We start from the raw sequence: 16,910 nt of genomic DNA, 5'->3' as shown, positions 1-16,910 counted from the left end.
GAGTACCTTCCACTTTCATGGTTGTCTTGGTGGGCGTGGTCAGCAAAAAGTGGCAAAACCTCTGCCAGAAGAACTTTGACCGCTTCCAATGACTACTATCCTGTCCCACGACAGCCTAAACCCATCTCACGTTCCCCACCGGCAGGCGAACCATCCAAAGCTTTGTGAATTCTGCTTCACAGTGATAGGAAGAGCCGACACCAAAGGATCAAAAAGTAGAGTCACTATGAACGCTTGGCCCTCACAAGCCTGGTTTCCCTGCGGTGCTTTTCTGGAGGAAGCAGGAAGCGAGGACATGTGTGGAGGATGTACGAAATATCTGAACGTGCGTTGGCTGTACTGATTCCGGATGTGGGGTCGTGTGGTGCACGACACGCATATGGAGTTGGCGATGTACAAAAAAATGGACTTTTTGCACAAACCTGACACCAGCAAAACGCAGAAAAGACACACGGACGGCCGTACAGACGACGCATGAGGACGTACCAAGTGCGGACGTTTGTCTTGCAACCTGAAGAGACATACCGTAAAGCACCGTGTATAAACCGCACTTTTTTCCACTGGTAAGAAGCAAAAAATGGGGGTGCGGTTTATACACGATGACAGGTCTGTGACCAGACACAGAAATTGACCAGAAGTCCATTTTAGAATAGCGTCTGTGGGTCAGACAGTTGCTTTGACTTTAGCGCCCTCTGCTGTACAGTTGCTGAAAATGCTAGTGTATGCAACTAACTTATGACGGCTGTCTGTATTTCCACAGTGAAAGGATCTCGATATACACTGAAGCTAACCTCAGCTTCCAATGTAGAATACAATACAACGTTGGAGTCTATTCAAATGCACACTGAAGCAATGCAATAAAATAATAATAGACAAAAAGAGAAGCAGTGACAGATAAGATATCAAAACATCTCTGAAAATTGCAAATTTCTTTATTTAGATTTTTTATTGTTATTATTATTAATCTGTGCTTAGCCATAATATTAAAGATCCAGAACGAAGTTCAGATTTCTCCTTTCTTCTTCTTTTTGAAATGCTGAGTACCTTTACGCATGTTGATTTGAGATGAACGAGTTGGCAAGCATTTATCAACTCAACATTTTTTTTTCCCTGCCGTGAGCCTGAAAATGGGTTGCGGTTAACACACGGGTGCGGTTCTACACGGTGCTTTCCGGTAAGCGGCCGTGGAGTTTGGTTGACATGACAGAGAACCTCTGTGGCAAGACAGCAAGCAGAAAAGTAAGGGAAAAGGGAAAGAAAGCACTTGCTGTCACGTGGCAGCCATGTTTCTCTCATCGTCGTGTGCTGATATCATTCTGATATCATTCTGAGCTCAGTAAACACGCAGCCCTCGTTTGCTTGACTTGCCTCACAAATGACGTGTGAGCGCTAAGAGACGTGATGACAGAACAAGACCCTCTTTTGTGCAACGACAGGAAAGGGGAGAAGTTTGGCCATTCTTCAGCGGAACACAGACATCGTTCCTGCAAACAAACACGGTATGTGAGGCGATACCATCTGTTGTCGCGAGGATCCATTTCAGCGTACTTGGTTTGGTTTGATCGCTGAATGGAGCCCCACATGGGGGGTCCTGGAAGAACCTGCGTCACTCTCCTCAGAGAATGCTTTTCACTCCATCATGACTCGCCCAGATCCATTGACTGAACAGAACCTGCCAGACCCACTCCGCCTCTGGCACAGAAGCCCAGCTTTGCAGAAAAAGTGCACTTTTTATTTGATATTGTACCCACCATCCACAATCCTGATGTGAGACATGAACCCACACGTCCTCTTTTCTGGGTTCCAGGTCAAAGGAGGCAGGTGATTGGTGCACGTAACGGGACACACCCATTCCAGCAGGGGTCGGATGCGACCATCAAATACAAAGCAGCCCATAGAAGCTCCTTTAGGATGACCCCATACCTCCTGACAGCAAGCAGATACAGGGCCGGTATTGCCGATACCGATACCGTTACCGTTACCCATACTTTTGACTTGAAGTCTTTCAACATCATTGAATGATTTGGTGATTTTAATGATTAATCAACAAAATATCAACACCGCAACAAAAACCACAAATATTTGTCAACATGAACATTGAAACAAATTGACAACTGGTATCAATCCGATACTGATGCAACCCTACTATACTACTATGTACTATATTGATACTATGGATGTCTCCCCACCCCTACTTACTATTGAAATATAAAATACACTTGCTAGCGCTGGTGCTCCAATACTGTAAGTACATTCAACACTATGATTATTGATTATGAATATAATTATTCAACATGATCATCAGAAAAACCCACTGGAATGATTTCCTTTATTAATTTTATGTACAAAAATGTAAACAAACTCACACCATGCCAGCAACTTCTGAGCAGCAGCATCGTGTAATAAATGATGTCATTTTGTCATCCAGCCACTCGGAGGCGCCCTAACACAACACATCCGACCAGGCTGTGACAGCTGCCACGTGCTCGTCCCTCATTTTGCCACTGAAGCTCGTCAGGCCAAGAAATATCCCTGGAATCATGCATGCCAGTGACGTATGATCACTTGTTTCAGACATCACGTGTTTGCATTTGCACGATTCAACACAATGTCCCAAAAGGACGAGGAGGAGGCAAAGTGCCTCGAATCCAACACCCCTTACTATCACTAACAATGCATCATATGTAGCACTCGTCATTCATGACTGCACCTGTCGACACGTCATTAACAGTATTTGTTTGGATTAAAAATAGCGTTAAAAATAACATCAATAAATATCAGAAAGCAAACCAGCTCGTGCAAGAAAAGAAATCAAAATGGTAACATTTTGGATAAAACTCAAATGTAGTGAGTAATAAACTAGAAATACATTGTTGATGATAAATAGAAAAGGAATAAGTTTGAATAAATGAAGAGAATCAAATAGACAAGTAGAGGGAAGAATGTTTTATTGGATAATAATGTATATTTATGGTCACGATTAACGAAGGCATTATTATCATGCAGCATATTCATTACTGCACAAAGTTCTGTCCTGTGTATTTATTGATTAACTTACTATTCCTTTTCCCTGATCTACTATATTATTATTAATATTATTATCATCTAATTACCTTCCTTGTCTGAACTGTACTAGCCAACGTTTTCACCCTTTTCTAGATCTTCTGTTGAAAATATGGAAATAGGATGAGGTTAAAATGAGTGATATGAGAGACGTCAGCTGACCTATTGACCTCTTGGGTTTCTGCTTGCTTGTTTGTGTTAACTTCAGTTTCTCATTGCAGATGAAATGAGGGTGGCTGAGCTCTCCCTTCCAGATAAGCTGAGAAGCACCGTCATCGAGGAGAACTCGGAGTAGAAGCGCTGCTCCTCCGCACTGAGAGGAGCCAGATGAGGTGTCTCAGGCATGGGGTCAGGATGCCTGGGGAGGCGTTCAGGGCACGTCTGACCGTTGGGAAGCCTCGGGGAAGACCCAGGACACGTTGGAAAGACTATGTATCCACTCAGAGCAGCTGGACGAAGTGGCCGGGGAGAGGGACGTATGGGCTTCCCTGCTTAGGCTGCTGTGCCTGCAACCCAACCTCAGATAAGCGGTAGAAGATGGAAACAACTGGAAACAGTTGGACAGAACCGCAAATCCACTTTCACACCACCATGGACCAAGAAAGAAGAACCTGCTCTGAAGCTTGATGGACATTTGCATCTGCCCACATGGACGAGCCGAACGCCTTCTGGACAAAAGTGGTCAGTCGAGTCAAAGATTGAGTGACTTGGCCAGAATGACACCAAGAAAGTTTTGACGGGTCAAGCTTTCAAACCCAAACAACACGGTATCAGCTGTCCAGCAGGGTGGACAGCCCTAACCCTGACCCCCCACCCCAACTCATAACCCTGAACCACTAACCTAACCTACTTCTGCTGCCAGTTGTACTCGTTATAGTCAACCAATGAGTTGGGGGCGTGTGTGTAGCTTAGCCTGACAGACAATCCAAAGTCAATTCAAACGTGCGCACTCAGGTCTTGCTTTTAAAAATCATTGAAGGGACGATAGTCTCAATAAAAATGAATGACATTCGTGCCCACTGGTCCATGTGACCTGCTGACCACGAGTGTAAATAATTCAACCTGATTACGGGTAAATTGCATCATGGAATGGCTGCTTCCTGCCATGAAGAGACAAACTAGTAAAGGGATGAGAGAGACATGGAAGTAGAAGGTCAGCGAGTGTTTGAGTTCAATACTGACCCAACAGACTGGCGTCACCAGTGCTGCATACAAAGGGGCGCCTGGCGTCATGCTGCCATTTGCCCAAGACACTAAGTGTGTGTGTGTGTGTGTGTGTGACTGACTTGTGTGGAGCCACGGAGGTTGAGACAGAGTTGTTGCATTTTCATCCAAACTGCAAAATCAATGCAAAGTGGATGTGAAGGAAGACGAGCCCCCAACAAACACTGGCAGCCATTACAACTGCAGAATCCAAGTTGAGCATTAACGATAATGTTGCTGTGCATGTGCTCGAGTTCCTTTGCAGTTTCCTTTCAATGGGGACAGAGAGCAATGGCTACGTAAATGGCAGCTGGTAAATGAGCGCTTTTGTACCTTTAAAGGCACTTTGATGCTCAGTCGCTGTCAGCATTTGCTTTCTGACGACGGAAGGCCGGGAGCAACTTGGGGGTTCGGTGTCTTGCCTCAGGAAACTTTAACATAATCAAAACACGATCCAAAGGTTGGGAGGAGATCACTATCACCTGGCCGTGGCCTTCATAGGTAGTGCACAGAAGAGACAAATACAGCAAAGAAATCGATTTTGATTTGTTTCATTGGCATTCCAGTCTGGGCCAAAGGTAGGGAGGTGTTTGCATCTTTCATGCAGTTTTTCATCAATAAAGTCGAGGTCACAACCGCTCGTACGGACTCCCACGGCCGGTGTACGTGCAGAAAACGCAAGAGATGGATGCAGGGTGCGCGCCGTCACATGCTCATTTTTTAACTGCAGACTGGTTGCAGAGGTTCTTTGTCATGTCAAACAAACTATGGGCGCTTTGAGACCATGTGTGTCTTTCATACCTTTTGCTGGTGACAGGGTTCAGCAAAATGTCTATTTTGTTTGGTATGTTGCACCCGCATGTGCACCCCACATATGTAATTAGTGTGGCCAACGCACGTTCACATATTTCATACGTCCTCCATGTGTGTCTAATAAGTTGGTCGTGTGTTGACTATACGGCAAAAGTGCATCAATCGCACAAAACTTCAGGTATGTGAAGCTGCAGGGGTGCCTGCAGCTTTGTTTTATAAATGAGACATTTCAGAGACTCATGTTAGCATCGACTGCATACAGTACTTGGTGCCTCAGGGGCCAGTGTAGTAGAATACTACTGCTATGGTGTAGAGAACACATGCAGTGAACATTCACACAGGAGCTGCTGTCAGCCACAGCTCACGCCAGTCACTGGCATGCGCCACACAGCTAACCATACTAACACTCAGCAACTCTGCAGCAGCTGGCTGACATCACTTCCCAGGGCCCGCCTCTTAAAGGTGCACACAGCATAACAGATATTACAGCACATATAACATCCTCTAAATGCCTTACAGTTGGACTTGACTTCATGTCGACATTTCTAGGATTAAACATGCTTCATTTTGGCCAAGAATACGTACAATTTCTTTGGAATAATTTGACTAATAGGTTGTGTCCAAGCGTGAAACAGTGATCATTTATTAATTAATGCATCTTTTAAAAACCTGTGATTGGACGGCTGTAGATCCAAACTAAATCCTTCACAGGCGCGGCATTTGGATCTAGCCGCAAGTTGACCTCCACTCTCTCACCTCTCCTTCACCTCCTTTGCTTCATCCTTGACATACCACACACACACACACACACACACACACACACACACACACACACACACACACACACACACACACCAGCGGTGTTACACGATTCAGATGGTGGGACGGAAATGAAGTGCACGCAGAGACAAACATGCTTGATGAACGAAATGCCTTCCAGAGATCTGATGCACTCTTTGACACGTTAGCAAATACTCTAAGAATAAGAATGACACTTTTACGCAAATGTCTTCTCTATTTCATAAGGTGAGATTCATGTCTACGTCAACAAATGCAAGCATTGAATTGTATGGAATGGACTGTTCTGTTTTGAATGGTATGGTAACGCGTGGGTGTAGATGCGTATGGAATCGTCTGCCACACAGAGATCTCCAACCCTAGTGTCCACAAAGTGTCTTTCCAATGGATTGGACAGAAGAAGATGCCTCACAAAAGCAATTTAAGAGATGTTTGTTTTTTGTTTTGTCAAACCTGCAGGTGGTTGCATTGGATCAATGTTCAATGACGCTTGGCCTCTACTCGGTTCATGCTCAAAGACTAGGTAGGACAGTTCTAGATAGGACGGCTGTAGCCTGAGGGGATGGTGCAGGATCCAAATTGTTATCCTGTAAGGCAGACGCACACCAAGGCAAGACTGGTTTGGCGCTTTTGTGGTGCAAAACGGCAGTTGTTAAGATAGAAGGGGGTGGGGCGCATGTTAATCAGTGCTTTTGGGTCTACTCAGTGTAAATCTAATTGGACACCCTGTTGATGAAATAGCTTTTCCCCAAGAAAATGTAGAATGTTTATTGTGGCTTTTTGAAAGAAAATTGCATAAACAGACAGAATGATTGGGATTTGGGGGAAGATCTGGGGTGTTTTTTCATTTGTAGAACTTTGAAAGCACGGTTAGAGCATTTGCACATTGTAACCTTAAACCCAGAAAATGAGTGTAATCTCTCCTTGTGTGTATTTGTGCATAAACGTGCACGGCCAACCTCAGCTCCATTTAGATCTCTACCAAAAAAGCACGCCACTGGAGTGTATTCCATCTTTTTTGACAGTCAATCAGCGTGTGTGTGTGTGTGTGTGTGTGTGTGTTGTGAGTGCTTGACTTTGACCTCCCAATGAACCAGCCTCCAACTGCTGTGCTGTCATTCCTCTGCAGCAGCAACAGAAGCATACACGTGCACGTAATCCATATATCTGCTAGAAAACTCACACTTTGCATGAGTATTAGGACACACACACGCTGATGTTGGTTTCATGCGCTTCAGCTCCTCTTGCCTCCTGTGCAGATGGAAGAAAAGGGGGGTGCTGTGAAAAACAAGGAAGACAAGCACTAAGAAAAATGAAAGAAAGCAGAAGATGCTGACAGGAATCAATCCCACAGGTGATGTCAGACCTGATGGAGGACCATCATCATCTGCAGATGTCCACCACTCTGATCCCTTGGCGATCTCTTGATCAACCCTTAGTGATCTCACGGTGATCCTTTTGTGATCTCTTGGCGGTCCTTTGGTAAGCCCTTGGCCATGCCTTGGTGATCCCTTGGCGATCTTATGATGATCCTTTGGTGAACTTTTTGTGACCTCTTGGTGATCCCTGGGCGATCTTACGGTATTCCTTTGGTGATCTCTTGGCGATGCCTTGGTGATCCTTTGGGAATCCCTTGCTTGACAGTCATGGCATGCGGACTGAAATGTCCATTTTGCGGCAATATCAGGACGTCACATGCGGCTCATGAAGATCAGCCTCCAGGCTCATCAGGACATTATCATCCACGAACAAGTTGAGTGCAGGCAGTGTCAGCCGTGTTACGGCTGATATTGAAAGGCTGTAATTTTGACTTTGTTGTCATGCAGATGAGAGCTCCGCTGAACAACTCAGTGACTGCAATGATCAACCGTTTTGTTTTCCATGGGCCTTTTGTTGGTTTTTGTGACACCGGAGAAGAATGAGCCTAAACAAGGCGTGGAAGAGAAGTGCACTCATGCCTCGTTTATGGCGGCTGCTTGCCTACACGACTGCAAAGAGTGAATTTGCGCAAAGTAGGATTCAGTATTAACAAATGGAAGATTTTCATAGCTATGGCATAGAAAACCTTTTTACAATCTTATAAAAATGCTTTTTAGAGTCCTCAAAACATGAAATAACACCCCTATAGTCACCTTTACATTTTTTGATTAGCCAATACAGTAGACCAAATAAGAGCAACTATGCTCGAGCTGTGTCACAGTAAATGTGACCCCTAGACCGGGGGTCCCCAACCACTAGGCCGCGGCCCGGTACCCTTCCTGGGGCGGGGCTGAACTGATCCGTGGGAAACTTTCAGGTACAATGATAAAACCCCCCCAAAAACTCCAAATTAAAAAATCTATACATTTTACAATAACTACATAAAATTGTACATAAATGTACATCAATTTTGGAAATATTTTACTCAAAAAAATAATATACAGTTAGAAATCCCACAGTTTTTGCATGTTTGTTTGCTGCTTTGTTTGACGGACCTTGAAAGCACCTCATAACATTCTCCCACGCTGCACAGATAGACGACTATACTGTATTTTTACCCTTTTTCTTTCAGCTCATATTTGCTGCTACCACGTGGGAATGCATAAAGGTAAGATTTGATGACCTTATGGAGTGCTAACGTGCACATTTGCCCGTCCTTAACCTCAACTTCATTCATGCTAGCACATGCTAGCCTGTCATCACACACATCAAACGGCAACGTGATCATCTTGTCTATGAAAAACAAACTTCAGGCTTGTACTGATGGGTGGTGGCTCTGTATTCATTGTGTGCTTTTAATTTGACGCTGTTCCTACACACTGCATCATAAATAACAGCACTTGATGGCTGTAATGCACCACATCCGATCTGTTGCAAATGATGACCAGTGCTGCTACTATTTTTGTCATTAGGTGAAATATAGTAACCCCCCCTCCCCCCAAATCTGTAACAGGTGGTGAAATATGTCAATCAAAGCTAGAATGTAGAATATGGGGTGAAATATAATACCAATAAAGAATCCATAAACTGAAGCATCGATCTTGGAATTAGCAGACAGAGCCCAGAGATGGTGATAAGTGTGTTGTGCATCGCAGACCTCATTAGAGCAACAGCTGCTCTGCTTCACTGTGTGTCTGTGCGTAGATTGATGCTTTCTAGTTTTAGATTTCAATTTCCTCCTCATCCCGCCATGTCAAAGGCTGTAAATCAGTACACACACAGACACACACACACACACACACACACCATCTGTGCATTGGATTTATTTACGTGTGCATACATAACATCCTAAATGTTGCCTTTTTCCCACAATCCAACATCACATACAGTAAAATGAGTGGCAACAGCATTTGTCCCGTATTGGTAGTATTGAAAAATGCCAATGGATGGACATTTATTGCCTGTATTTTTCAGCGCTCAGTGCTTATATACTGTATGTCTGTCTTATACTGTATGTTATATATGTCTGTCTTATACTGTATGTTATATACTGTATGTCTGTCTTATACTGTATGTTATATATGTCTGTCTTATACTGTATGTTATATACTGTATGTCTGTCTTATACTGTATGTTATATGTCTGTCGACCTTATACTGTATGTTATATACTGTACATCTGTCTTATACTGTATGTTATATACAGTATGTCTGTCTTATACTGTATGTTATATATGCCTGTCTGCCTTATACTGTATGTTATATACTGTATGTCTGTCTTATACTGTATGTTATATGTCTGTCGACCTTATACTGTATGTTATATACTGTACATCTGTCTTATACTGTATGTTATATACAGTATGTCTGTCTTATACTGTATGTTATATATGCCTGTCTGCCTTATACTGTATGTTATATACTGTATGTCTGTCTTATACTGTATTGTATTTGTACTTTATTTATCCCACAGCAGGGAAATTCACTTGTTACAGCAGCAAGCAAGATACGCAAGTAAAGAATATGTATAGTATTCAGACTGTATGTCTGTCTTATACTGTATGTTATATATGCCTGTCATATCTGTGGCAGACGTCTCTGTGACACTCTCCCGTTTTTTTCTATTTTTTTCTATTTTATTGTTCATTTTGGACATTCAACACACTCACGCAGTACATTACAACAGAGAGACACTTTTGAACATCGGCAGGGTTCACCATGAACTTCCAAACAGCTTTTACCCACAGGCCATCAGGCTTCTCAACGAAGCACTCACACACGCCGCACGCGACACACGCACACACTCATAGCACTTTATTTATTTATTTATTTGTATTATTTATCTGTATTAATGTCTCTTCTTTTTGTTGTTGCTTAATTTATTGGTATTTATGTTATTTATGTTTCTTATGTTCTTATTCTTATTCTTTCTTGTGTTTTCTTTCTTTTCTTGGGAGAATGAACAGAATAAGATTTTCACTGCATGGTATAACTGCTGTTTTACTATGCATATGACAATAAAACTCTCTTGAATCTTGAATCTTGAATATGTTGTGTATGCCTGTCTTGTGCTGCATAACTGTCATGGAGGCAATTAAACAAGGACAATTTGCCAGACACACAATTATTTCAGCAATGATAGACACTCTTCTATGTGCACACACACACACACACACACACCCACACCCACACTCTAGTGTACATTTAATACATGAAATCAAAGTAGAGAAGGCAATTAGTGTAGAAATGAGGTGGGAATGTTGAAGCGTTAAAGCTAAACTAGGGAACAATGAAAGTTCTATGAGAGAACAACACTAAAAACCTTCAGCATTTCAGAACGTGGAATCACATGATGGAAGGGACTGAGTAAAGAACTCAAACAATGCACAAAAATAAAATAGGCCTTTTCAAGAACCAGTTCAAGATGATGATACAAGGAAGAATACACAATGTTACGTCTAACCCCTCTTGCACTTCCTGCTACCTCGCCATTTGTCATGAGAGCTTCGTCTGTACTCACTCATCAACCAACTATGTTCTACCAACTACTAACCTGTCATCAGTTATTCTTGCCTATGTAGAATTATTGACATTGTTATACTGCCTTATTTCTTCTTATTTTCTTATGTATTCCAAAAGTGTACAAATGTATTGTAATTGATGTGAAACATATGGGGGGGGTACAACTGTGACGTGTGCTGTGTGATGTCCTCCAGGGTGACTTGCATGTTTAAAATAAATTCAACCATTACCATGAAGTGAAACGCTGCCATCAAAAAGTGCACGTAGACATTTGTGAGATGATTTGTGAGATGTGGAAAGTATTTTGGTGCTTGAATCATTTGCCAAACGTGGAAACATGATGACATTCGTTTCAGTGGATATTTAGGTCCAGGAAACGCAGAAGTGCAGGAACATTGGGAACGAACGTCCCTCCAAGGCTTTCTCCAGGAGGTCCTTGGGTGTGTCCAAAGAAGCAGCGCACATTTAAGGTTGCTAACCAGAATTGGTTGGAGAACCCGACCAGAACCACTGAGAGAAGGTTAACTTGTCAAAGCTTAGACTGTCCCGAGACCAAAGGGAATCAATGAGTGGGCATGTCTGGCCTGCAGAGACGTGTGATGTGCAATGAAAGTCACGTGCACGCATGACGTGCGCGTGCAGCGGAGAGATAACATTCTCGGCCAACACGTGAGCGCTGACGTCGCCCGCTGAAACCTTGGACAATCTCTCTCCTGAATCTCAAACACACGGAGGCTCCTTTCTTGCTTGCTTGCTTGACCTTCATGCCAGCACAGTGTCGCCCCCACTAGGGTGACCAGATGCCTCCAGCTCGCACCGTCATGGCTGCAAGCGGGGACCTCCTTCAGGGACACGTAGATCTGCTGAAGGTCTTGGTTGGCAATGTCAGACCAGGGGGTACGTGGTTGGGCCTGAGGACATTTCCGGTCGGCTGTTGGTGGACAAAACTCCATAATGAGTCGGGTGGGGTGGTCAGTAGGGCAGCGGAGGAGCTGGTTGGTTCTCCTCAGTGGAGAGGCAGTCATACTACCTCGCATGCTCAATCGTTCTGAAGGCGCAGGACTCAAAGTCATGGAACCAGAAAGCCGTGGTCTCTGCCCCGATTAAGGAGCACTGGAAAGACGACGGTGTTGTAGACGGATGGGAGATGTCATGCCATCTCCATTGTGGTCTCCAGAGACTTTTCATGACACCAGCAGCAGTCCTCACCCTCTGTTCACTTGGGAAGTTGCCTCTGGTGCCCAGGTAGGACCCACGTACTTAAAACCATGACAGACATGCATTAGTTTGGTTTTGGACCAACATGCACTTCCAGCTTCATCACTGAGCAGCAGAACAGGGTGGTGTGGTCGGCGTAGTCCTGGTCAGTTAGGTCATAGTCACCAATCTTGACTCCACGGTCGTCATCAGATGGTCAATAACACGCTTGAGCAGGTCTGGTCTGGTAGACTCCTTCCTTTGAGAGAGAATGCCTCAGACATCATTCGTGTCTGAAACTCGGACAGGTTCCTCTCCTTCTTGCTCTTCCTCACGTTACATCTCCCCCCAGCTCCATTGAGTCTTTGTTCCTCAGCTCCTCACGATGCCTCTGAGTCCTTATCTTCCAAGTGCAGCTGAAGTTCTCACCAAGACAAACAAGACTGCTGATGATATCTTTTGCATCTTCTAAGATGTTGACGAACTGGGGACATAAAACCTTCTGTGCCGTTTTTATGCTCCCAACAATCTTCTCTATCCTGCGAGGAGCTTTTCTCCCTGCAGAGAACAGGACGGAGCCTCCAAGTCCCGCCTTCCTGAGGAAGGATCAACGCTGGTGTTGCTCCAGGTGAGGTCCTCGCTGAGATATTTGAAGACAACTTCCACAGCTGCTCCTCCAATGTGCAGGGGAGGGGCTGGCGTCCACAACCATCTCCTTGGTCTTTTGTCATCATTGTCATCACATGATTTCACTCCAGATATGATGGCGCTGCGCTTTACTTCAAAGGTTACACGATTACTGCCTTCTAATATGCATTTCAAATTTAACACAGCAACGTTCTTTCAACAGCGTCCTTTATGACGTCATAGCGTAGCATGACTTTGCATCCTGGAAACACGCTCGCTCTCCCTCAGAACTGGACAGTGGTGTACTTTTCCACGGCGACAGAAATCACAACATGAAATGATCTCATAATTATCACAATAACACCAAATAAAGAACAGGTTTGCTCATTTCTTGCCAACCATAGCAATAATTGCATGTGGCCCCCATTGGACCAATGGGACCTTGAGGGGAAGCGTGACATATGACAGAACATGCCAACGGAAGGTGAAGTTCCGCCTGAAGGCCACCAGATGGCAACAAAGACCGCCACATGACTGCAAGGCTAACGTTAGGCTTGTAAAACATTGGCGCTGCTTGGTGCTCACTGGTGGGCAAATAGGGGGCTGCTGCTTATTGATGACCCCTGACCAAAATGTTAAGAGCAGTTGAAAAATGCCAAGAATGTACATTTTTCATTGTTGGAGCTTCAAAAAAGACAAAAAAGCAATTTATTGCAAAGAAGCACGATGGGTGCCACACTACTGCGATTGGCGGAACTCATCGCCAATGCCTAGCAAAGCATGCACACCGGTGGCGACTGCCGGCTGTGACCAGCTATGGCGCTGAGCGACGCGTTCGCATCCAGAGTGAATCCTACGAGTCTCCCATGGTTTTGATTGGTTGTCGGTGTTGATGAAGGATGTTGCTGGTATCAAAGATAAACTGACAAACGCCCACGGAAAGGAAAGGAAACGTAGCCGCTATGTTCACTCTGCTGCGCCTTCCCTTGCCGCTTGCTTTGGTCTTCGCATCTCCAGTCATGGCGAGAGCGATGAAAGGTTTTTCAACTTTCTGGGATGGCGTAGCAAGCCAGCGTGTGCACGATGACGTGCACGAACACAAACTTTCACACAAATTGACACTTGGCTGGACGGTGACTCGCGATGATCGCCCGATGGCGTAGGTTCCATGGAAGGGAATGGAGTGCAGGCCGTGCCCCCACCCGCGTAAAGTCAAATAGGCTTTCATCAGCAGTGAAGACCACAGCTGAAGAACAAGAGCTATAGCTTACCTGACAACGACACCAAAATGTTTCCTTTAGGTCACTTCGGGTCGTGATGAGTTCAAGTCAGGCGTGTTGACGACACGTTTGTGGTTTCTCATCACTGACACATTTGAGTTGTTTTTGTTTGCCGGGTTGAAGAAAACGTAAATAAAAGAGCAAAGACTGACGGGGGTGGGGGGTTGGACACGGGAGAGAGAAGTGTACAACCTCAGGTCAAATGCAGCGTTTTTCGGGTGAAACAAAGTTCAAATTACCATATCGCTGCACGTGTGTGTGCTTGTGTGGAAGTGTGTCTCATCTTCACTGGGGCGGGTGACACCAAATTTGTAACCGAGGGAAGCCAACTAATGGCGCTCCTATTGTCGTACCGTGCACACACACACACACACACACACACACAGACACACACAGAGAAAACAAGCCAGGCATGGGCAGAAGTCATTATGAGAAAATGGAAGACCTAAACAAGACTAGAAAGCTCCTGGGGTTAAGGTGGTTACCCAGACACACACATCACGCCAATTTCTGCCAAGGCCTACACTGTAATGCCCAACTACACACACACACACACACACGCACACACACACACACACACACACACACACACACACACACACACTGATTGATTCCCATCTGTTAACTACCTGATAACAGACTGGAGGGCTTGCATGCACGTGAACAAAAATTGAACCCTTGAACTGTGGTTAACCCTCCCTGGCTGTCTCCGCTCTTCTGTCCATCCTTAATCTGGCCTTCATTGTTGCTTTTGTCCTTCCTCTTCGTCTTCCTCTTCCTGGCACCGCCCTCCTTTCTTTCCACCTTTCCCTCACAGCCTTCTTTCTCTCAGCAGGAGATAAACTGCTCTCAGATGCCCAGCGAGCCCAAACTGTGGCGGGTAGGCCGTCGCTGTGCGCTAGCATGTCCTCAAATCAATTCCATGCTGTTCAAAGAGACGTAACACACACTCAACTTTCCTCTCTGTTTGATTCGTTTCTACGTCTGATCATACATATTCAACTACTCCCAATGTAGTTTTGTATCACTTTCCTAAGCCAAAATCACTCATTGAAGTCAAAGAAAAGTGCACTTTTTAAACATTTTTTGCCCTTCATCCACAATCCTCATGTGAGACATGAACGCACGTGTTAATAACAATATAATAATTATTATTGTTATTAACGTCGTTACGCCCAAGAACTACGATACTGCCGTAGTGACATCTTGCCACACCACACAGGCTAGCCACTAGCCGGCTAGCGGCTAGCTTCACCACACACTCGTTCACAACGCCTCAGGCCGCTAGCCAAAGGTAACGCTACATATTGGAGCTGTGTTTGTGTTTTTGACGCTAGTGTAGCGTTCCTTTCTACGTTGCTATGTGACATCAATGCCAGGAAGGAAGTATTCAATGCTACGATGACTGTAGCTGTTACTACATGCTAACAGCATGCATGGAAAACCACTAGACCTTGTTGGAGGTGTTTTCATAGGTGTCCCATTACGTGTGTTCATGCCTCCCAGAAGGATTGTGGCTGATGGGTGATGTTCCCCAACAAGTGCACTTTTCCTTCAGTAACAAGAGTGTGTTTTTAAGCATCGAATTAGCAATGAAATGCAAACACATTGCAGTGAGTCCACAATAATGCGTTTTAAAAAGAACCAAATAGCATTTAAAAGAACTCAAGAAGCACTTTGACAAGCGCCATAGTTCCCCCCCCCCAATTGTGATTCACACCAAAAAATAATCCTACATTGTTTGGATCAGTCTTTGAGATTTTGTAGAACCTGTTGGAAACTTGTCCTGTGTTTTTTTAAGTATTTTTTCTGGCGTTATGTGCACAAATGCCAAACATGGTCGCAGCTCGCGATGTTAAAGAATCCTTTCACAATTCCTGGATCCACAAGGTGATCCGGATCACCCTCAAAATGTAATCATTTCTTCCATGTCCCATTTCCCACAATTCCTGAAAATTTCATCCAATCTTTTCAAGTTATTTGAACACAAAAAACAAACAAATGCTAGCAAAAGATAACCTCCGTGCTGCGCTTGGTGGAGGTAATCATGAAGGGAACAGGACTGTGCTGCTGTCATGTTGAAATAACATAGAGCAGGGGTCGGCAACCTTTACTATAAAAAGAGACATTTCCCCCCCTCGTCCACTAAAGGAAAAATAGTGTGGATCCACAAAAGCAGCACAACATTTAGTCCTTGTTCATTGGATCTGTTCCTACAAGAGAACACGAGAAAGCGGTGCAGGTTGCACAGACTTCTCGTATTCATTCGTAGAAAATAAAAAGAAAACGTATAAAATAAAACAAACAATTGCAGCTGTGCAGTTTTAGAAAAGTAAACAAATAAAGGAACATTTGACGGGTGTGAAATGTTTTTTTTACTGACTTTGAAATGCTCATCTGTTCAACGTGACGCTCAGTATCAGTAAGGCACGACAGGACTGGAGGCTCTCATACTGATCAATTCTTTATCTTCTTGACGTATTGATGGTTAGCTTACCCCTGGGATGGCAGGCAAAGCGAGGTCCTTAGACGTGAATCTCACGCTGATTTTTCACCAAGTATGAACAGTTTTGAAAATTTGATGTTAAAAAGTTTCACTTCCAACTCCAAATATGACATAAACCAAAATAAAAACAACAATAACATCAATTCATAACTTAAGGAGCCGCATGCGGGTTTCCGACCCCCGTCATCGAGCAGAGAGAAAAAGAAATGAGTGAACTTCTGGCCTGCAAAGGATCTGCAACGTCCTGTGCACCATGTGACCTGGAGAATAGTCCACATTTTTCAGAATGTGAGGGTAATGTGTCACCATTCTCATCATTTTCACTACAGGGCTATAGAAATCAACATTATTATTAATATTATTATTATTCAGGAAGTGTTTATTACAATATTGAATCATTATTAAGTTAACAACATTGCAAGCAAAAAAACAGAACAGATGCAATTCATGCACCGTATAGAAATAAGACACCCTTTGGATTGC

At 44.1% G+C, this 16,910-nt stretch overlaps 1 protein-coding gene across 1 annotated transcript in view; it reads right to left on the bottom strand.

The window, feature by feature from the left end:
* Positions 1-11,842, bottom strand: part of LOC129171402 (chromobox protein homolog 1-like) — a 37,914-nt gene extending 26,072 nt beyond the window's left edge. The window contains exon 1 of the mRNA XM_054760019.1: positions 11,606-11,842. Within this exon, the coding sequence (XP_054615994.1) occupies positions 11,606-11,842 (237 nt within the window). The remainder of the gene's footprint in view (positions 1-11,605) is intronic.
* Between the last annotated feature and the right edge of the window lie 5,068 nt (positions 11,843-16,910).

This window comes from Dunckerocampus dactyliophorus, chromosome 18 (genome assembly GCF_027744805.1).
Source record: "Dunckerocampus dactyliophorus isolate RoL2022-P2 chromosome 18, RoL_Ddac_1.1, whole genome shotgun sequence".
NCBI lineage: Eukaryota > Metazoa > Chordata > Actinopteri > Syngnathiformes > Syngnathidae > Dunckerocampus > Dunckerocampus dactyliophorus.
Note: the sequence above shows the minus strand (reverse complement) of the source record. Positions and strands in the feature narration are given on the sequence as shown.